Source organism: Bombus vosnesenskii, unplaced genomic scaffold (genome assembly GCF_011952255.1).
Source record: "Bombus vosnesenskii isolate JDL3184/JDL3185 unplaced genomic scaffold, Bvos_JDL3184-5_v1.1 scf7180000013304, whole genome shotgun sequence".
In the NCBI taxonomy this organism is placed as follows: Eukaryota; Metazoa; Arthropoda; class Insecta; order Hymenoptera; family Apidae; genus Bombus; species Bombus vosnesenskii.
In genome coordinates this window covers 1936160-1959604 of record NW_022882953.1, presented here as the reverse complement: position 1 = coordinate 1959604, position 23445 = coordinate 1936160, and the positions used below count along the sequence as shown (strand labels likewise).

The 23445-nt window shown below is 37.0% G+C and overlaps 1 protein-coding gene across 6 annotated transcripts in view; it reads right to left on the bottom strand.

Annotated features, from left to right (window-relative positions):
* Positions 1 to 876: 876 nt before the first annotated feature.
* The window catches only part of LOC117234230 (semaphorin-2A), a 555746-nt gene continuing 533177 nt past the window's right edge, over positions 877 to 23445 (bottom strand). For all 6 annotated transcript variants that reach the window (XM_033495223.1, XM_033495222.1, XM_033495224.1 and 3 more), the window contains 8 exons: positions 20132 to 20194; positions 18116 to 18223; positions 16585 to 16855; positions 7911 to 8141; positions 6924 to 7337; positions 5195 to 5471; positions 2688 to 3135; positions 877 to 1535 (listed from right to left, as the gene is read on the bottom strand). In XM_033495223.1, coding sequence (XP_033351114.1) covers positions 1461 to 1535; positions 2688 to 3135; positions 5195 to 5471; positions 6924 to 7337; positions 7911 to 8141; positions 16585 to 16855; positions 18116 to 18223; positions 20132 to 20194 — 1887 coding nt within the window. In that variant the 3' untranslated portion in view covers positions 877 to 1460. The remainder of the gene's footprint in view (positions 1536 to 2687; positions 3136 to 5194; positions 5472 to 6923; positions 7338 to 7910; positions 8142 to 16584; positions 16856 to 18115; positions 18224 to 20131; positions 20195 to 23445) is intronic.

Sequence of the window (23445 nt, the reverse complement as noted above, 5' to 3'; positions counted from 1 at the left end):
TTCTTCATTAGCAAATCGATATACAACTTACATACAAGATTGTGTTGATCCTGACTTGTTATCTTTGACTCGTTAAAACTACACTGAAGCTCGACCTTATGGTATTTATTTTCTCTCTTCTCTTTTCGATCTCGTCGTCGCCTTTTACTCTCGGTTGTTTGCTCCTGTAACCTCCTAATTCTCGATAGAGCGATCAACCTCTCTCTCTCTCTCTCTTTCTTTCTTTCTCTCTTTCTCTCTCTCTCTCTCTCTCTCGTCTCGTTTCGTTCGTATCACAGATCTAAGGAAACAGGAGGATTGATTTCCGGTTTCTAAACGCGTTACTTCGCGGACGGACGCCTCGATTCGAGCCGCGTTTTCGTGATCACCGATCAACCTCCGCCACCACGGACGATCAATCTCGACGATCTCTTCTAATGACCCTTCCCTGACCTTGTATCTTCCTCGCTCGAGGAACCGATCCACGGCGTGAGAAAGCTTAGGAACCGTGTGTGTATCAGCTTGTGCAGTCCACGTGTATTATTGTTGCCCTTCCGGCCGAGTTATTCCTATCGTCGTTCGCGTTTAAGGCGCACTTTCTCTCGAGACGATCCTGGAATCGCGTTCTTCTTGACCGCGTCGCGTGTCATTTATTTATACACGGGGTTAATGAAAAATATTCGTGGAGAGGATTGCCCATTGAAAACGAAAGCGAATCCTTGACAGTGCTCCACTGTACACGTGCATTATGACATTACGGCAATAATAGAATGTAAATGATACTATCATTAATGTAACAATGACGAGCGATCGTGCGATGAACACTGCGCGTTGCGGACAGCCTCGTTACACCGATTGGTTACAAGTAACCCCGAAATATCGATATTTCTGTGAATATTTCTCTCATTCATATGAATATTTCTGTTTCGTGGGGATATTATCTTTTTATTTATCTCGCAAAAACTTGAGAGTTAAGCAAGAGACACGTTCCGGGCGGGTGATGAGGCTAATCAGAACGAAGCTCGTTCGAACGATCGAAGACGAACGTCACTGTGAATGTGATGAAAATGTACTTGTACTTCGGACGTTTGACTTGCCGGGTATTTGCTGCAGATGTATTTTCGTGGCTTTCACTTAGACGAAAAATCGTCAGCGGCAAGAAAGACAAAGGCAGTGGTGTAACCGGTCAGAAGGTGAGTGAGGCTCGTCCAACCGATCGAGGATGGATGTCGCGGTGAACATGATGCTCGCGCTTCGGACATTCGATTTGTCGGTTCTTTTGATACGGATGCGTTTCGTGGCTTTCACTTGGACGAAAGATCATCGGCAGCAAGAAGGACAAAGGCAGTGGTGTAACCGGTCAGAAGGAGAGTGAGCCTCGTCCAACTGATCGTGGATGGACCGCGATTCTTCGGCAAGACGCTCGCGCGTGGCAGTATGTCGGGATCTCGGCTCGACGAGGGCTCCAATGATCGGCTCCATCAGACTAAGGGGGTGCCGTACACCTCGTTCGTGTGTAAATTTTGATTGCTGTCGTTTTGCCTCGATGCGCATTGCTATAACAGAGAAAATGATGGGGATCCTCAAGCAAACGATAAGTTGAACGTTACGTAATAATTGAGAGGTGAATATATTTAAGTTTTTTCCGAAATGAATAAAAACGAATTATATGATTGGATCAAAAAATCTATCATTTGGATTTTAATGTACAAATAATGATATTAATAAATTGATGAAAAAGAAATTGTAACATATCTTAGTTATAGACTTTTGTAGTGCAAAGTGTTTTTACAATTTTTTAATTTTATATCGATTGGGGCAATCAGTTTGTTTATGATTTGAAGCATATCTTTATATATTCTTGATTGTGAGATCGAAAGCATAACAGTGTATTTAAAAACACAAAGGTATTTTGAAGAAAGTTGTCTTGCGTAACTATAGTTCTAATAGCTTTCCAATAGCTCACTTTCTGTGAGAAATATTTGCAATCGTGAGACATTGTGCGTAATTCATAGGACGACTATTCTATAACATAAGTAATTTTGCCAGTTTACTTTTTTTATTTTAAATTACAATCACATTCATTTCAATTACATCAAATTACACTCTATAGCGTTTATCTTCGCATTTATGCAAAAAGGGAAGGGAAACCTCTGACGAATATCGTATTTCCTTTTCGATAGAATGGGCATACGTATGAAAGACCTTTGGTAGTTTTTATCTTCAATTTGTATTGCATTATACAGAGCTCTTTAGATCGTAGCCATGTGCAATAAAGGAAAAGAATTCTCGCGTGAAAAGTAAACATTAGCTTGCTACGAAGCTTTTGTTTTTTCAAGGATAAATTCAATTTTCTAAGGAACTTCGCATTCAGAGTTAGATTACATATTTGCCAGCGTTACATCAAACGATTTCTTCTTGCAAACCACGCGTCTCCTTTATAAAACTTTTCAAATTTGTCACCAACTGTATATATAAGCAATCACACTCACAAACGAAACGAATTAATGACATTGATTTCTCGACAAGCAAAGAATACAAAATTACTAAAACCACGAATAAAAGTACAGAAATAGAAAAATTCTTGCCGACAGGATCATAGAAGATTACAAAAAGAATATTTTCATTCATATTTCATCAAAGGTTTCCAGGTTCGATCGCAAGCATCAATACAAATATATTCGTGGGATCAAAGCATGTCGACTTACCGCTTGCTTCCTTTCCCAACTCTTCATGGCCGACTTGTACTTCTCGAATTCGTGACACCAATCCGAGTATATCTTCTGATAGTCGTTTGACTTGGCTGGCGCAGAGCATCTGTGTGCGTCCACTGTGATGTTGTACGAGCAGAGGAGCGAACCACCGAGCCAACAATCGTATCTTCCGGCGTCTTGCTCGTTGACGCCAACGATCACCAGGCCCTTCTCGGACGTCTCGATGAACTTGTCCCCCCCAGCACCGTACTTGTAGGCTATCTGATACCTGCCTTTCTCCTTGCTGTAGTGGTACCACCTGACTTCCTGATTCGCCAGCACTTCCGGCATCTTCACGAAGCAACCGAGATGCACCGACTGACCCCAGGTGACTACGAGCTTCCGTTTACCCACGCTACTGTCGCAAACGTCTGCCGTACTGTTTGACACGTCCTGGAGAAGCCTGTAAAACAATAAAAATACGATCATAAGCATAGTGTTTCGTATTATCCATGTTTTTGTTATGAAACTGTATTATTTATTAGCATTTGCAACTTTGTTAGCGTGGGCTACTAATATCCGGAACAGTCTATAAGCAACTGAATTTTTATATAAACAGTTAGGCTAGTAAAAGATATCAAATTATAAAAAAGCTCCATTTCAGAACAAACACGTAAACAATAAACATCGTTGCTTGATCTCTACCAAACATGGGAGCGCATACAATTCAGATGCCAGGCTACTTTTTAGCTTCTACAAAACGAATCGAGATAAAACATATTCTACCCCCCCCCCCCCCTCGGGCAGTAAGCGATACAACAGAAAAAGGTCCATCAAAATCCGCTCGATAGTTTTTACGTGATACGAGTACAAACAGGCAAAGAAACGGACAGAGAAAAATTGTAAAAATTATTTTCTTGGACTCCAAAGCTTATGAGCTGTTCCTAAATGATTGCTTTATTTGTTTTTATCCAATGTATATACTATACAACCCTCTTACTGTTTTATTACATATATATTATATATTATATACATTAACATTAAGACTGTCAAAATACTCGAAATAATCAATTCATAAATTTTATAAAAATTTTATAGATTGAACATAGATCTTTGAGGATTTCAATAATTTTTCTGTAAAGTAGTTTTCTGAAGAGATAGAGATTTATTCCCTTTCGTATTATATCTGTTTTTCATTCCAATTTCTTCGATACACGCTTAAAAGTTCTTTTTAACATTATTTCTCACAAATTTTAAAACATTCGTGAAATATATTAAATTCGTTGTTATTAGGGAAAAAAATAATTTCCTATTAATATGAGTCGAGTATCATCCATTATGAACGGAGATAAAACAAAACTTTGCATTATACGTTATAACAAATGTATGTATCTTTAAATATATAACCGATCGGATAGATGGAACGGACTGTGTTCAAAAGGATTTAAGCGGGTTATGGAAATTTCAGGAAGGAAAACAGTGGAGTCGGGGCAATGTTCGTTCGAATTTATTAAACTGGACCAACTTAACTAGGTCATTCTGTGCATGAAAGTTCACCGTGAAATGTTGAACATTGAAAACATGATAATGTTTAACTCTAGAAAAGTACTTAATCGAACTACATTTTTTTCTTCCACGTATTATCCTCGTACCATTTGTTACCTACGCTGTAACTACCTCTCGGTATAAAATGTAATAAATTTGTAGGATAATAAACTCGTCAAATATAACAGTCAGCATTTATAAAATACTAATATTTGCACAAAGTATTTTGTCAGCGTCTTATTTCTACCGTTTCATATATTTTTCGTGTACAGTCAAGATCTATTATTGTGTTCTTTAAAATTATTATACGTTCAAAAAATCGACGTTCTAATTTTAATCGCTTTTTTGTAATAAAAATGATAAAATATAAACTCCAAATTTTTGTATAAATATACCGACAAAGGTGATAAATCTGCTGTGATCTTTGAATCTTTATGTAACAACCTTACTCTTATCTTTACGACTACAGGAGCTGTAATTATTTAAACGATCGATATATATTGTCAATACAATGTTGAGAACTCTGAAATATTGACAATAACATTAATCATCTGATTATCTGATGCTTCTTAAGAAGACTTCTAATCTGTTAAGAAAATCTTCTATATAAAGTCGAAACAGGAACGCGTATATATAACAATTCTTTCATGTTTTGCTCAAACTTGAGATATTTTCCAATATTGAAAAATGCACAATGGATCGAAGATGATCGAAAGAACGCAACAAGGTTAACGTAGAATACTTGCAAAAATCTTGACTGTCATTACAAAATACGTCAAAACCTAAGTATTAAGTATAATATAAGATAATATCTTTAATTCCATTTCTGGATATAATTCTTAAAGGGTATAACAATAAATTTTTATTGGATTCCAAACTCGAATTCTCTTTCCAATTACATTACATCGTTAGATCTAATCGCACTGTATTCAATGTCATTTTTGGAACTTCGAATAACGATAAAGCAATACACTCACCCAGGTTCGTAAGGTTTGCACGTGTTCGTGTCTTTGTCCCAGCCGCAGTAAGGATCGTGAACGCAGCGGAGACAATTGTCGTATCTACGGGTGCACATCACCAGGTCGATCTGTTTTATTCGATGGTCGGAAGCGACGTAAAGAGCCTTATGCTCCTTCGAGATTTCCATCGCCTGAATCGGTTCGCCTGGCGTCACGTCAAAAACATCCAACAGAATAGATTGCGAATCGCCATTATTGTCTATCCATTGAACAACTTTGTGTACACGCCCGTCACCTGTAACAAACAAGAATAACGCGTTCACAAACACAATTAAGGCAGACAACGTTCTATTAAATTTACAGCATAAATTGATCGTGAAAACATTTCCTTTGTCGATTAACAAATTTTTATGTTACAGGCTTTCTATCACGTAGGTAATTCATGACAGTCGACAGCAAAATACAAAAGAAGATTAAAGTACAGAAGATCGAAATACACAAGTGTTACTTTTCTATAATTAATGCGTTTTATATTGCAAATACCATCGATAACGTAAAAAATATCAAAGGCAATGATTTCAAGAGGCAAAGAGATATTTTTTCCAATCGATTTCATCAAAGATCCATTTTATCCTGGCTCAGGATTTCAAAGAAGATCAAAATGTTAAGAATTAGGTATAACTGCTATATTTCCATAAAGTTCCATTAAAAGTTAATCTTCGTACAGCGCGAAACATGTTAAATATTCTGAAGTAACTGTTTCACCTGGAATTAAATTACTGACAAGACTTTTGCACCTTTCTGAACTCCGATCTTGTTGAAAGAAGCGCTTCCTTCTCTACAGATTTTTGTTCTATTCTTGATACATACCGCGGTGATAGAAAGTAATTTGTTTCGTTCGTGCAATTAGAAGATCCTGATATTAATCGATAATGGAAGTTACAACGTGTAATTAGTCACGGACTTATGTCGTGTTTTTGTAACTTGTTTCTTGTACAGTTTGCAAATGTACAGGAGACTTCTGATTATATTAGTTTTTAGCGGTAATAGACACTAGACAGTTGACTGTGAGACGAGAGCTGCGATTGCGATAGCAGATTGTACGAGTCAACTGCAAGAACTTTGAAGTTCGCTCATGATTATCTTGCCGAGTTTCTCGACGACAAATCGGCCAACGGATATCAGCGCAAAACGCGCTCCAACCTAGCTACGACTCCCGAATTAAATTTCTTATCACAATTTCCCGATTTAAAGTTTAATCCTGACACGATGAAAAATGTAAGTTATGAAACTACTGCAGCAAGTCGCTATAAACAAAAATGCTACAACTGGAAGAACAGCTCCGATATATATTCTGGGGTTCATAAATCTTTAGATATTTTGTTTAGAATAATGATAAATTAATTTTATATTCGCAAAATAAAGTTGACAGTTATTAACGGTTTGATAGAAGAAATAAAGTTCTATTGTATTTTTATTTAATATCTTGTCTAGAATTGTAAAGTATTGAGTCTAAAGTACATAGTAGAATATTTATTCAAATTATTATAATAATAAGTAATATATTAGAGTAATATATAGAAAGCATAAATACAGCAAATATAAAGAAATATAAGAAAATGTTAATTACAAACCAGATAAGATTCATCAATTTCGAAATGAAAATCAATTAATCGTTGAACAGAGCAAATAATCATAGCAAATCAACGAAATGTATAATCCTTTAACGTATGAAATTAATACTCACTGGATCCTGCATAGTAGACCGTATAATCCAAATCGAGTCCAACGAAATCGATTCGTAGTTTATCCACGACCAACCGTGTGAGCATCACGTCGCGTTTATAAAAGACAGGTTTTTCGTTCTCGTGCGATATGGCCGAGTCCATCAAGGGATGAGATCGAATGAAGTTCAGCACCGTGTCCGGGAACGATTCAGTGTCGTTCACACATTGACCGGGTCGCGGTTCAGGAACTTTGTTGGAAAGCACCGGAAGCCAAGCACTGCTGCTCGTCGCCTGTTCTTTGAATTTTCCACGGAATGCCTCTTGAATCGCGTCGATATGGAACGAGCAAATCGCCGAACCCATCAATCCGTTCGTCGACGTGGTAAAAGTACCGTAAAAGTGGGTGTCATCGCCGGGCACTTTGTAAATGCTCTCTGCAAATATACAAAATACAAGCAACCATTAATTTCCTGATAAATTAAACAAATTTTATTAGACACCAAGTGCAAGATTCGGTGGATAAATAATATACTTTTCCAAAAACATGATAAGCTCAGAAAGCTATATATTATACAATTCATATTTATGTAGAGGATCTTATTACGAGTTTTTAATAGTTTGTCAATACATATAATTTGTTTCAATTTACAATTTGATTTTATTACTAAAATTTATCGATAATTCGACCTCAAATTAAAAATTTTATTTTTCGGAACCTCTTAAATAATTATATTATTCTTTGGTTGAAGTTTGCAGCATTGCGAGTACCTGAATTTTGAAACATTTTTTCAATGCATATGAAAATTATAAATTTTAAAATACATAGAACGCGAAAAATAGATATAAAAATTTAAGCAAGTAATATATATATGTGTATGTGTGTGTACGTATGTATATATAAAGATACATTCGAAAAAATTTCATGTTTGAAAAATGGTTATGAAGGTATTCTTGTACTTGGTGGTTAATTAGATAAGCTCGAATAATGATGTTGAATAAAAACTTACGTATTTCGTTGAAGTAAAATGGAAATTCACCAGGTATCGAACAATTCAGTCTGGCTTTCAAATAAGTCGACCAGTTTTGCGACAAGATATTTTTGCCGCCGGTGTCCCTTTTGCAAACTCTCGCCACGCGGGAATACACACTTTTGCCGCAATTTATGTATTCCACCGCCGTCTCGCGAAAGAAGAAGAATACGTGGCTGCCGATGTCGTAAGATCCCACGAAATTAGGTTCTGAAACAGTCACAAAGAATAACAGTTATTCGATCAAGAAAACTCGGTTTTCCGCAGATTCTGGCAAAAGTTTGACAAAGTTCGATATTGCGTTGAAGAAACGAGGTTGCAAAATTGAATTCCAAGAAGTCTTTAATCTTACAGAAGTGTTTATTATCTTCTATTTCAAATTTTCACTTTTACAATAGAGCTTTTACTTGAGAAATAAAATTTTCCATAAATGTAAAATGTATAAAATAATAGACTAAAATCAGTTTGCGATGCTACTATTCCGTATATTAAAGCGAAATCGCAGAATTATGTTTAACGTTCAATAAGTATTTCTTGACAAATCTAATACGAGTCGAACGTCGGTTCCCAGTCGTGGTGAAATTTATGGAAATACCAAGCAGAGCGTAAAAATGAAGTGGAATTTCGTGTCAGATCCAGAGAAACAGTAATTTCGACGGAGACTACCAGGCGCGCTAGGATTCTATCGTTGATGAAATTCCACTCGAAGATTTCCGCCGAACGATTTGCTCTTTAAACAGCGTCGAGCAAATTAGGATGCAAATCTCCTACAATGGTCGGCATTCTTTTGGTTCTGTTAAAAATCAACACTGTGAAAATCATGCAACTGAAACATTTCTCGAATTTGTAGAGATTACGGGAAGTTACTTAAAAATATCAATTTCGTATAATCTACAATTGCAATTGAAATTCGCGGTATTATATGACACAACTTTTTATAATACAAACATGAAATTATTAAAATTATAGAATGATAACAATACTGAAAATTTAGCGTAACTCTAAATTAAAAATAAAAGTCGACCATTATTTTATTACGTTCGAAATATACAATGATCGTAATCCTAAGAAATCTTCCGATATTCGAGGTAATTTAGCTTTCAATTGCGACCGTAAAAGTTGACTTTGGTAGTGTCGATATTTTACTTAATATAACATATTGGACGATTCACGTTGATGTTCCATTGGAGGATATCGCCACGGGCGCTCGTTAGAGAAACAAAAGTTCAACCACAAGAAATTACGCGAAAGGGTTACGAGTGAGGAAACGATCGTGAAGGCTCTCGAAAAACTTCGAAATTCAAGGAACAAGCGGAACAATGAGAAAAACTATAAAACAAACGTCCGAGGAGCTGGAATTACGACACGGTGAGCTAAGTTTTACACTCGAAGGAGGAACGACTTTTCTAGTTTTCATTTAGCACCAAGATGAAGCGACCAACTTGAACGCATGCTTAACGAGCATCCACTTATCGTTTTTACGATCTACAATCGTAAAACCGTTTAACGGTACGCTCGTTACTATAGTTCGAGCATCGATAATTTTGCGGATTTTCCTAGCTAACGAAAACAAGATTTTCTGATGTAAACTGTGAAGTTCCATACGAAGACCACGATAAATGAATATGACAAGTGACATTTTTTGTTTCGCATAGAAAAGCAATTTCAAAATTCAGTATGTTATAAAGCAATTCCGCGTCAAGATTATTTTTTCATTTGATTTTCGTACGAAATACGCGTTTTCGTCACTTTCCCGTATATACGTAACCTAACGTAAACACTAAACTAGTATCATTTGTTACTTGCAAAACATCGTAGATTTGTTATCTATTTTAAACAAGCTCAGAATATTTCTTCTTAGCCACCAAATGATATAAAAGTCACACAATCCATTGCATAAATCCATTAAAAATGCATTTATAATATTTTTCCTTGTAGCAAACACAAATAAATATGAGAATAAAAATAAATAAATAACTGTTAACTTTTCTTACTATAGACTCCATAAATCAATATCACAACGATAATAAAACAGGAACATACGTACATCAGCTAGTATCTTACAATCGCCGGAATTCTCTTCATCCATTTCATCTACGATGCCCCCTCCCCCTCAAAAAAGAGCATCCCTCGCAAAATATCAGCGACGATCTCGTAAATTTACCGAAAAATATCTAGGGGAATTCCGAACGAACCGACGTCGTCCGCCCACGCGTCGAATTTTATTCCTCGATCAATTAGCCGTGTATTCGAGTCACGCCTCCCTAATTGCCCGTTCACCAACCGAAGCGATTTCACGCGATATCGGCGAGTAGTTTACTGTGGAACGTCGTGGAAAAACATCGATGCCGGCCGATGCCACGAGCGGCGTACAGACGGAAATCGAATTTTTTTCCGCCGCGTTTAAATCGCACCGCGCGCCAGCACTGAAGGTTCTCTCTCTCTCTCTCTCCCTCTCTCTCTCTCTCTCTGTCGATTTTACATTATGCGATGGCGTACGGAGCGGAGAGGCCGCAATCTCTTTCACAGTTCACCGATTAAATCGATTGTCTGACGCTTCGCCGCTGGAAGTTTGATATATTGAGGCACGGAAGCCGGAGAGAGAGGAGGGACGAGATGGGAAACGCGACAAGATAAAAGAAGAGAGGGAGATAGTAGAGACGAGGAGAAACACGGCGGCTGGGACAGGAAAAAGGAAATGTCTCGATTCGAGAGAAACACGGCGGGACCGACGAGTTTTGATTGGACTCCTCTCGTCGAGGTGAAACGGTATTGTGGAAGAGCAGACGCGGAAAACGCTCTAGCCACGGCACTCTCGATTTCGCGCCGCGAGAGGAATAATGAAATCACCCTTGGGGCTAGTTTCATAAAGTTTACAAGTAGCGCGGAGAGACGTCATCTCTCACGCGGCCAAATATGAAATTCTATTTTCCGCGGCTCGGCCGCGTCCATGCTACCCATTAGAGACGACATCTCGTTAATAAATACGCCAAATTACTTGCGGCCGGTTAATATTCGCGAACTTGCTCTTCTCTTCCTACCGAACCCTAACCCGTTTCCGACGATGTTTCCGTGGAGTTTTCAAATTCGCGTCAGTCTTTTCCTGTAACCTCTGTGGCCTTTCTTCACGCTCGGAGCCAAGTTTCGAGGAAGTTTGTATTAGTTTGACAGACTTGACCGACGATAAACGCAGTTTCGCCGGAGTAATTGAATGCGATGTTTAGAACCGATTTCTGATGTTAATTGTGTTGCGTGGAAGAAGCTGAAACAGGCATTGTGGAGCAAATGGATTGAAGAAAGAGCAAGGATAGATTATGCAAATCATACGCGTTCGTGTATTTTAAGTAGAATACGTCAACCATTGCCTGGCGCGCGCAATGACCTGTTAACTCTGTTGAACATTTAAATACATTTACTTTAGATTCGAATTTCATTTGAATGGGATATTAGCAAGATAGGAACTAGTATCGAATCAATTTATAAATTGTGCCACTCGGCTAGAAAAGAACAGATTGCACAAATATTCTATTACTCTTTAACGCTAGAATTACCAATAGTTAACACGAAGCTATTTCTACCAAAATAAGCCAAAATGACTGACCTTTAAAAAATATGTAATAATAGAATATTTTTATATCATATTGAATGATACGCAGTAAAAATTTAAAAAACGTGTGGGAAGTTGTACAAAACGAGGCAACTGGTTAATTGGGTTTCGATAAACAGATTCCACGATTCTTTTACATTTTGACAAATACCAGTCATTTTCACTGATATTGGTATAAGTAGTCTTAATAGAAAATTATTTTGAGTTTGAATACATAAAAAACAAAATAAAAATTATTCTTTTAGTTATCGTTGCGAAAGTCATTACATCATTGCGGGAAAAAATATAACATGAAGTAGGAATTTTAAAATAAAATTGTAAAAGCGGTCAATTTGACTGGTGTGGTAGTTCTAGTGTTAAAAATGTAAGTGGAATTACGTTTATTTGTACAAAATTATAATCAGCGTCTGATTAAGTGAACTCTCGGTGGCTGAATTCACTTATCTACACGTGAATTCTTATTATATAAACGGAAAATCATAGATAGTGACAAGAACTCCTGTTATATCAACTCTAATTATACTTATAAACTACTTGTTCCCCGGCAAATTCGTATTATTCAATCTATTTCGTTTTGTCTCCAAATGAATTTTTATAAATCAATGTAGTTAGTAACCATTCAACGTAATCGTTACTCTAAATAGAATAATAAACGAACGAAAGCACGATGGTCGATCAACGAAAATTCATAATATAAAATGGCGCGCGAATCATTTTCATTTAATTAAACAATCATTGTATGCGAAAGATTAATAAATCCACGGCCGCTGTTCCTCTCCCGAACGTTCAGTGTCGTTAGAAGCACACAAATGAACGCGACCAAGAACTCGGCATTCTTCGTAGCGTTGCGGGCACGACAGCGTCCCGTAGAAGGAAACAAATGACCGAGAAGCATCGGATCGTCGTTTGACACGGGCAAGGATCCGTGAAAGTGGTCGGTCGATTATTCAGGACTCGTTAAGCTCTATCCCAGCCAGCCACCGCTCTTTTTACCTTAGCCACCCGGTGTGTTCCATTGCTTCCGTTCACAGAACGCGCGATCCTTTATCCACCCCTGCTCGCACCCGCAAATCGCATCGATCTTCATTCCACATACTTTACCGCGTACGCACGAACGAGACGCTCGAGAATCGAAGGGGTGAGAGGATCAGAAAGAGAGAGAGAGAGAAGAAGAGAGGTTGGAAACAGAGGAGCGTACAAGCAGCGGAGCACGTGAACCTATCCGTCTCTCGGGTCTCTCTCCTGCATTTAATCAACGCCTCTGTTAATAGACAAACTCGATGCGGGGAAATGGCTCTTGATGGTAACAGTGCTGGCCTTGAAAGCGAGGGCAAAAGAGCATGAGGAGCGAGAGGAAAGGTGAAAGGGTACCGCCTTCAAATTAAACGACGAAACAAACGGCTAATCATGCATCCCGCTAGTAGCTGATGCGAAGAGGGGACAAGAAGGGCTAGGAAGATACAAAGTGGGGTCGACGTCGTCGTTCTCCTTCACTTTGTGTTACTCCTTTCGTTTCTCGCGACCCTTCGAAAATCCAACAGTCGGAGAGACGAAGGGATAAAGCAAGGTCGAACGTTACCGGCACGCTTCGCATGAGAACGACACCCTAATGAGAAATATAAGGCAAACTACCGGTCCGAGATGCTATTATTTCGCGTGGCAAACGCGAAACTCACCGCAGTTCACCGCCACAGAATTATCGTAGACAAGATACACAGGACGAAGTTGAAATTAATTGATAACTTCGCTCGAGATTTATGATTCGGTTCCAACTACGGCTGTAAGAAATACGTTCGCGGCACGCGGCGTGAATGAAATTGTTTCGCCACTGTCTACGTGACTATTCTTCTTCGAAGGACTATTCTTCGCGAATACGAAGACACGGTGGTTCGTCGCTGTTTTTACGTCTGCTTTTACTTTCGAGCATGCGTTTTCGCTTATAGACGAGGAAGAAGAAATGAGAATTCGTTCGTTACGTTCGAGGATTCTGTGTGTACACAGTTTGATTAATAGCTCAACAAACGGGACAATTCTAATGAATTTCTAGTTTTTGGATTTGTTACAAAGAACTTTGAAATTATACTTTGAGTCTTTTTTCAGATACTTATATAATTTCGTTAGTTACTGATAATTACATGGATATTGATTTACTCAATTCATTGCTTATAGGAATCTTTCTAAATTACTTAAATTTATCGGAGCATCGCATTGTGCACACACTTTTGTTTTAATTGTATCAAACTATTGTTCCTGTTGGTTTAATGTAAAATTGTAAAATTCTTCGATGGTAGAACATATGAAACATAACAGAACATAAAGCAGTGTGCTCAATCTTATAACGTATATTTTAAGCTTGCAATTGGAAATTAGAGGTGCTGAATGCGAATTTTAAAATAACATGTGCATCCAAGGAATACATTAAAATCATTGCCTAACGATATCGAGTATCCTCTAAATTGCAAAGGGTACCTTTGCGCCTTTCCAATATTTCCCCAAACAAGCAGCATCGTTAATATCACTCCGTTATTACACACTTACGCAATTACCGCGGTGCCGACATTACAGAAGGTAATCACAATCAAACGAACCAAACAAACGTAATTCAAACAAATCAAAGCTGTTCGAACGCGTTTGAATCTGATTACCGCATTCCGCGATCCGATACCCGGAACACGTTCTAATCTACATTTTCCAATTTCAACCCCCTCTCTCGAATTCCAACTGGTGTTTCGTTCGGTAACGAAAAATCCAACGAATCGCAATAATCCCGGCTCTCTCACCCTTCTCCGATTCAACGACCTAGCTAAAACTGATTAAAGATCGGAATACAGAGCCGATGGTAAAAAGGGAGTTTCTCTGCGGCATCGACGCGAGAAAATGTTCTCTTCTTTCGGAGAAAGCCTGCCACCGACGAACATTTAGTCGAAGAAAAACCAGTGGTCGGGTGTTATTTTATTACCCCGTCGATTTTTAGAACCGACACCCTCGCTCCAAAGCCCGACTGTATACTAGCTGGTCGCGTTACCCTTCGAACCTCTTTCTATATCTTTCCCTTGCTACGACGACAACCTTCTTTACACAGTTTGCCGTGGAAAAGCGTGGAGAACGCTCAAAAGACGGAAATGTCAGTCCTTTCGACCCTTTTCGGAGAACAGACGCCGCGGTATCGGCTTTATACGCAACTATTTAAGCGAGGTTATACGCGTTTCTTGCAACGTTCAGGCTTCGCTTCAAAGGATCTTGCGTCCTGTAACGAGGGGCTCATTTTTCTTTTTCAGTTTCTTCCTTCCTTGTCTTCTTTTTTTCTTCTTCTCCTTTTGCTGTTCCGCATATTTCCGACGGGAAATCCGCGTTCGGATTGTAATGAAAGTTTCTTTGTTGATGGTGCGAGCCGTAACAAGCGCCTTAAGTGGTGAACGCTGACTTCTATCGCGTCTGGCGAGCACACTGGGAATCGATGAATATTCAGTATGGGTGAGAAATTGATGTTTTCAATTTTATACTCTCTGTTGGATAGAGTCCCGTTGGCTGGATTCATGGCAAGGTCGTTAGAGATAGCGATCTTTCATTAAAACTTGTGGGTGGAGAAAAGGTTGAGAATATTATGTTTGGTTTACACTCGGTAGGCTCTTGTGGAATGATATACTTAATAGCGAAAATTTGAAGCGTTTAATATTTCTATATCAAATATTTCTACGAGTATTTCTCTATGTAAATTATCCAAGAAATAATTTACAAGAAGAATTTCGATTTCGTGTGGTAAGAAAGTATACTATAAACTTGGAATGTTAAGAAGATGATAAGAACAAGATTTTGCATAAATATTAAAAACAGAGAAGTATGCTCTAAAATATAATATTGTAAAAGATGAGTTACACTGAGATATGGTAGATTAAACCGATAAATTTATTAATTTAATAAATATATACAATAACAAAACGGGAGGATTAGAAAGAGAAATAAATAAATCAGGATACAGGATAAAACTTAAATAAGATAGAATAATCAATAATTAGATACAAATACTTAAAAGTTCAAGCTGTGTTGTTTTGAAAGACAATCAAAATTAATCTTCAAGCAGCTAACACAGTCGGCGTTTATCGTCACAGTAATTAGCTGTCAATCACCAGTTAGTAAGGATCAATTAAAGCACGTTAAGCCAGTTAAGCTCCGGAATTCGAGGAGCTTACCGCTCTATTTCCGTGATAGAAGATTATTAACCTATGTTGCATTATACATGAAAATCTATCGATTCTTTTATATTTACCAATAATAAAGCAAACAAAGTAAGGACGGTCAACGAAGTTTATCCTTGCAGAAATAATAGATTAAATTCAAACAAATTATCCTCGAAAATAATTAGAATTCAATTAGACTTATTTTAGCTTTTTTAATTGGTATACATTTTTTTAAATGTCTCAAAAAATCAGTTCTGGATTAGTTACATGATTCTTTGAAAAGATACAGGAGATATTTTTTATTTTAATATAAGGTATATTATCCTTCTTAGTTACGATATCTTATGTAGCATTCCGAAGTATCCGAGAGAACTTACCTTTTTTACGATCTTTATATTTCATCTTTCAATGTAAAATATTTGATCATCGTTTCATGACAATCTGTACAACATAAGTTTGGCTTGAAAGGTAAAAAGTACAAACAACTTCAAATAGTTCAATATGTTTCAAAAAATGAACAAATGTTAGATATCTTGAGCAAGAAAGGCATTATAGAAAGTCGATAAAAATGATTTCTATAATTTTGCTCGATAATAATTCTCCAACTCGAAAATTCGATAGAAAAGAAAATCTTCTCTGTTAGCTGACTCTCATCACAGAAACCGATACCTTCAAATCCCTATCCCGATAACACGGTTTCAAATTTACAGTATTATTACGACGATTTCATCTCGTTAGGCTCTACCAGTCGGTATAAAAGTTCCGGTAAGGTGGAGCACTAATTTTCCGCGGATATTGCCTCGTTTCAGACTAAGAAGAAGACGAAGAAGAAGAAGTAAAAGAAATTGCTGTGCAGAAGGGCACTTACTGTCCAGCCATTTCGAGTCGTACTTCAGCGTCCTCTTGAAGCTGAACGCTCTGCGACCGGTGGTTAAATTGTACAGATCCGTACGGAAGATTACGGTATCGGCTTTCGTGAATTCGGCGTTGGTTCCGGAATAAAGAGCTGGCAGGTCCCCAGGATTGCCCTTTTCCACCCACACCGCCGTCGAATTGTCCGCAGGATCGTAAGGACACTTCGCTATGCCCATTCCCACGCCAGGGACGAATTCGTGGCGAGGCAAATGGGTTAGATTGCTCTGCAACAGATATTCACATTGGATACACAAAGATAAACGATAATGTTCACTTATGTTGTTGTCGCGTTTCGTGTTGTTTAAATTTTAAAACGTTTAGTAGAATTCTTAAGAGTGAGGTAAAAAGATAGTATCGTGCTGGTAGTTCAGTTTCTTTCGTTTCTATTTTGTGTGAATACTAACACTCGTGTAATTTCGAAGAATGCTTATAATTAAATAACGAATGTATTTTGTAGAATAACAAACGTTAGAATAAGAAAACGAAGAACTAAAAATCTCTAAATCCTAAAATTCTAATATCTAGTTTTTGAATATTAGCTATAATACCACGATTCTTAATTTTTCAACTCTACTTTAAATGTAAATGATATAGAAATAAAACGTCACAAATAGATATAACATATCAATAATGATACCTTATCAGACAAAAAATTAACGTGGTTGATAATAAATGGCATATCGAAGAAAAATAGCTGTACAGGTGACGGAAATTTTGGGACTAAAATAACACGTTCCTACGCAAAAGTTGTACGTTACTGTAGGAAACTCTATTACACGCACGGGAGTCGTAATCTTCGACAAAGCGAGACCAATATATTCTTTGACTTCATTACACGGGTACTTGAACGCACGATTCATTTACCTTGCTGCGTAACTGTAACGCCAATGGCGCTGTGTTAGTAGCAGATACCACTCGAGGAATTGATACCTAAATTACACGGTAACGAAGCAGCAACATCGACGTAGACACCGTCGAGACTAAATTCTGCCTATCTATCTTACCTAATATACTACTTATCGTTAATTATCCATTCATTGAATTTATTAAGTCCTGCTCCTATTTAGAACAAACAAAATGTATTTTATTCGATAAAATGAGAATTCTATAGAATTCTTTGCTCTTATCCAAATTTTCCTTAAACTTCGCTAAGCATTGTAATAATCTAATAGTTACACGAATTGTCTTACAATTATCTTTCTGAATATAATAACTAAAAGTACAGCGTATTTCAATTATAATAAAATTCTTCGTTTCACGTGTTCTACGTATAAAACTATAACCTTGAAAATCACAAATTTCTGATCAAAAAGATACAATACGACACGCTGTTAAAAAGCCCAAAAATTTCATTCGCGTATTTACCATTGGCATACATTCGGATTTGTAACACTAAAAAACCCTTCGACACGGAAACCGTGAGTTGGACGATGCGGTTGGTGAAACAAACGGCCGAAATGAAGAACAAACACACAGATACTTACATAAATCACCCAATCCTTGGGCGAGTGAGCGTTCGTGCCGCACATGTAGAGCCGATTGCCGTCCCCCATTGGTTGGATCACCCTTATGTGATTCCGGCAGTCGAAGTGCTGTGAAAGAAGGGGAAGAAAATTGAATTTTCGACGGATACGTGCGAAGAAACGTGGCTCGGGGTGTGGAAAGAGGCGGCGGCGCGGCGAGGACAAGAGTTCGATGCGTGGACAGGGATTTTTCAGAAAATTATATAGAACGAGATCGAGGCAAAGGGTTCCGCCGATGGTCGATCACGTCGCTTCGCGTATTTCGCTGCGAATTGGCGCACGGAAAATAAATTGGTTTTGTCGTCACGTAGAGAGTATTTGCGTGGACCTTACACCTCGCCGATGCGTGCACGATGAATACAGAATGAAGCCGCGATAAGCGGCCGGCGAATTGTGCACCTTAAAAAGTCACCCGTTACAGCTGGGGGCAGATGAAGCGATGAAGAAGGAACAAATCGAGGATTATTAGCGACAAGATTTTGTATTTTTATCTCGAATGAATACTGAATGAAAAAGAATATGATAAATTCATTTCTGGTGATTGGAAACAGTTGTCAATCTAATGTCATACATTGAAATGTTCAAGAAGGTTGACAAAGACGTATACGTAATTGAATGGAAGATTAAATGCAAAAATTGTTTTGATATGAAACTGATTGGTAACAGGAATTTTGGATATGGAATTTTAAAACTGTTCGTCCATAAAATGTAACTTATTATGTATTTCACCTGTATCTCTCGAATGATAAATTATTTTCGCACGTTATTATCTTGTTGCAAAGAATCCATATTTATAATTATTTTAATCGTTCAAATTTTAATTTGGCGCTTTCCATATGTTGATAATTGTAGATTACGAATTAAAACGAAAGAATCACGGGAGTACGCGTAGCGTTAAAAGTACAGTAATAAACATTGAAAAAGGAGCATCTAATATACATCTCTGGTAATTACTTTTTCAGACACAATACGCTCACGAAATGGAATAAAATAAATGGAAACGATGTTCGCGTCCAAACGTAAATATCGTTGAGAAATCTGCAATTAGCGTGAGTGGGGCCGAGGTCTTCCATCTCGTTGGGAAATTATCGCTATATGAAAACATTATCACCGCCAAATTGGAAACGTCATCAGACGAACGAATCCGTTCTCAATTAAAGCAACGTCAACGCGGCCGATCGATACTCCATAAAACGAATGGCTCCAAACGGGGAAACATTTTTCGTCTAAAGTTGTTTCCATTATTCCGTTTCAGTAAAAGTTGCGCAGCTCGTTGACAGCTTTTAACGAATCTGTTCGATATCAAATTTCGTTTAGATACATTCCGCGGCCATAAAATTGAAACGCACGGCCCGTTAAACGGGATTTCACTCTTTTCTCCCTATTTCGCTTCCCTTTCTTCTTTGTCTCTTATACGCGAACCATTTATTTTACATGTAAAACGACGAACAACAAGAAATAACGAAGGCAATGCGTTACGATGCCTTCAAATGAACTCGAGTTACTTTTTCTCACAAAGAACGAATAAACGATATCGCGCGCGACCGTCCTTTTATTTGAAATATCATAGACAATTCCAAAAGAACGTTTCTTTTTTTTTCGCCTACTTTTAATTATACCCTTAATTCGCGTTTCACCAGGGATTATCGATACGTTTTTTGCCTTTGATACAAAGGGATATCATCGCGTTTATCAAAGTCCATAGAAACTGTGTTCCTTTTCATTTGTTCTCCTTTGTCGAGCAAATCTAAAGAAACTGTAATTTGTTCCTTTTTCTTTCACGATGGACAATTGTTTACGAAATTTTATCCCTGCCATTTGTCTTTCCTCTACCTTTCTACATTTCTGTAATTACATCAGCTCGGCGTTTCTATTTTAAGCGATGCTTTAATTAGATTACGCTGTTATTAAAATTCCATCGAAAAACGACGCGAGCAGGGCCGGTAAACGCGATAATGAAATAAAGAAGTAATTCACCTCTGATTTCCCTTTGGACACACAATTTGCCACGTTGCTGGGTTCCAGATTAAGCGCGTCCCTCTGTAAAAGAAACGAAATCAAATGAGTTATTTTATCGTTCTGTAATATACCTTACTATAATATTAGATATGTAGCACATTTATTTTATTATCCTACTATATACTTTATCGTGAAATCAAATATGCAGTATATTTATTTAATCGTTAGTCGAATGTACTCCGATCTCATTCGTCCCCGAACGAGTATTAGGTCGTCCGAAAAGTTTCTTTCGTTTTATAAGGAAATAATGGATGCACAACATTTTCCGTTTTATATTATTTTATCGAATTACGTATGATCCATTTTGTTCTATTAAGATAAAGATTACAACGTTCGACAGACTAGGTTTCGTGTTTGTATAAAGATGCGTTGTCGCAAAAGACGTGTCTATAAAAGAATGACACTTTTTGGACAACCTAATACTTTCGTTCACTACGACTGTTCAGAATCTCAAATAAAAAAATTACACAAATTTTCATTTTCCTAATAAGAGTAACGAATCAGTATAATATAAATACATCAAAGAACGAATGATACCAATATTGTAAAAAAATTTCTAATACGAAAAATTATTAAAATTCAGTGTATCGATATTAAAATATTCTTTTAGGCGCAACTGTACTTTCGAACTTCGTTTGCACGTCTATCTTGCGTCATTTTCAGAGATGAAGAAGTCTCGGTCGGTAAGAGATTCACCATGAAAATGAATCGTTTCCTGCAACACGATGAATCACTCGTCCCTCGAAAGGTCGCAATGAAAGCCAGAAAATTGTATTTCTAAAACGAGCACCATAATTACGAGTCATTTGGTGGCTGAATCTCTTCTTGACTGGAACTCGCATTCTTACGTTTGACGTTCGTTCGTCGCCAGCCATCGTCTTTTCTCCTTTTCCATACAACACTCCTCACCTCAGCGGCATTCTTGCAACCGTCGACTGCTCGACACGGTCGACCTTACACAACGTGAAGAGGCGTGACGAGAGTGTGCTCGACGGTTCGCAAGCGCGAAGAAGAGGCTGCACTCGTGTCATTGTGCGGATCGCGACGCCGTGGCAGACGGACGCCACTTGCTTTTCCAAAGCTCCCTTGCGAATGTGTCGCCCGGAATAAGGTCAACAGACGGAGTTACGGAATTGAAAAAAGTAAAGAGCACCGTATCAAGTCCGGTGTACGTGTCATTGCTCGCGAATTCCGCGACGGGAGTGCTGCTGCTCTTTGATGTTTCACTCTCGATTCGAACAGAACTTCCAGAGGCTCGTCTTTTGCTATTTACGCGGTCGTCGGCAAATGGATGTCTACTTATCGTGTCGATCCAGTTTTTTGATACGACGGTTTTAGTATGATTTTTAGTTAAATATCGATGTTTGTTGGTATATAATATGGATCATTCATGAACCACGTTAATTGAATCCTCAAATTGAGGAGTACAGAAAAGTGATGTTATAAATTTAGCTTAAAATTTACCATTATTTGTGTCATCTTCTTGTAATGTGTAAACTTGTAGAAATCAAGTTTCTCGAGAATCGAATATCGATTGTGCACTTACGTAATGAAATGAAGAAATTGATAAAAAATGAAGTTGGTCAGTTTAGAAGATTTAAGAAGTTCAAAGTACGAATCGCGTAAATATTTCCAGCTAGATCTTGACAAATTTTTATTAATTTTATTTCAAAAATAAATTAAAAATTTATTTTTTAGTGAAGGTTATAACTTGTAGCCTGTAAGTTCGGCAAACTTATGGGCAGTTATACGAAGTTGTTGAAATTCATATACGTTGAATCAGCATTTGAAATTTTTCATTGAATTTCAAAATTAAATCTTGAAATAAAATAATTTAAGATTTTTTCTAATAGATGCCGTATCATGTCCGAAAGCTAAGATTTGACAAGTCTACGTGTACTTTGGAAAGATGAAGTACTGTCTGTGAATTCTTATGTGTGCGCATGTCTGTGACGATGAGTCTTCCTAAAGACGAAAAGTACATAGTCTAGCGAGTTTAGAAAGAGCAAGTTTTAGCAAACAGAGCTTTTTGAAATTATTCTTATTCATACATCCAGCTAAGCCATTGCTTTCTTTGATAGTAACACAAGACACAAACGTATCTTAATCACTATCAGGACTTTTTATTTATTTCTCGTGTTGCCAGCTTCGTATACAGCAAAAAATTGTAAAATATATACGCGTACATATTTTAAGTAGAAGTGAAATATTTACATACTTTCGAAAAAGTAAAATATTAAAGAAATATTTCCTTAGGGAACATTTCTCGAAACTTTGAATGGCTATCAAACAAGATTGGACGTCTATACATATGATACAAGAATAAAATACGATATCCAATATTTGTATTTCCTTATACCTTTATTCGAATCTATATTTTCCATCACAATTCTCATGCATTTTATTTTTCTCAACTACCAAGTTGGTATTATTCCTAGCATTTTGAGGGCTTTACGTCGATAACAGCTTGATCTTCGTAGAATCAAGCGATAAACGATAAATTAAAGATTATACATTAAATTAAGATCATTTATCTATCAAGGAAACCGGTAAGAAAAATCCAAGTATATTATCGGAAAAGAAACTAATCAAATTATGCGACTGAATTATAGATCACATCGTTTGTTTCAAGCACAAGCAATTTCTGCAAAATAGAACGCTAAATATCAATTCAATTATTTGAAGTTTAAAAAACCTATAATAGATATCTGATCAGACGAAAATGACAAATATTTTATGAAAGTTTATTTCAAGTGCATTCAACTGCAAAATGTAATCGTTTCAAATATATTATTTATATAAAGCTATAAATTATTTCAATTATTATAATTATATCAACTGTTGTTTCTTACGCTGCTAAATAATTAATTCAAGCTTAAAAAAATCCGCAGACAAAAATACAATTAATTGAGCAGCAATGTTTGAACTGTAATTGATTCATATACTAAGACCGAACTGTTTTTTCACCGTAATTACGTAACGGAATTCATTAAATGATTTATAATAAACACGAAATTCAAATAATCTAAACAATATTATTTAACAGCGAGAAATCACGATTTATTTCTATAATTCTTCTGCAACGTTCTATTAATATGAAAGTCCAGAGATTAATTTGTCGAAAATAATTACGTTTTGTACTCCATTCAACTACGCTTTCGTTAAAATTATTCCATTCATTTTTGTTCTCTCCTTTCACAGAAATATGACAAATTTGTATATATTGTTGAATTTGTTACTATATTTACATTAATATTTATAAAATAACAAGA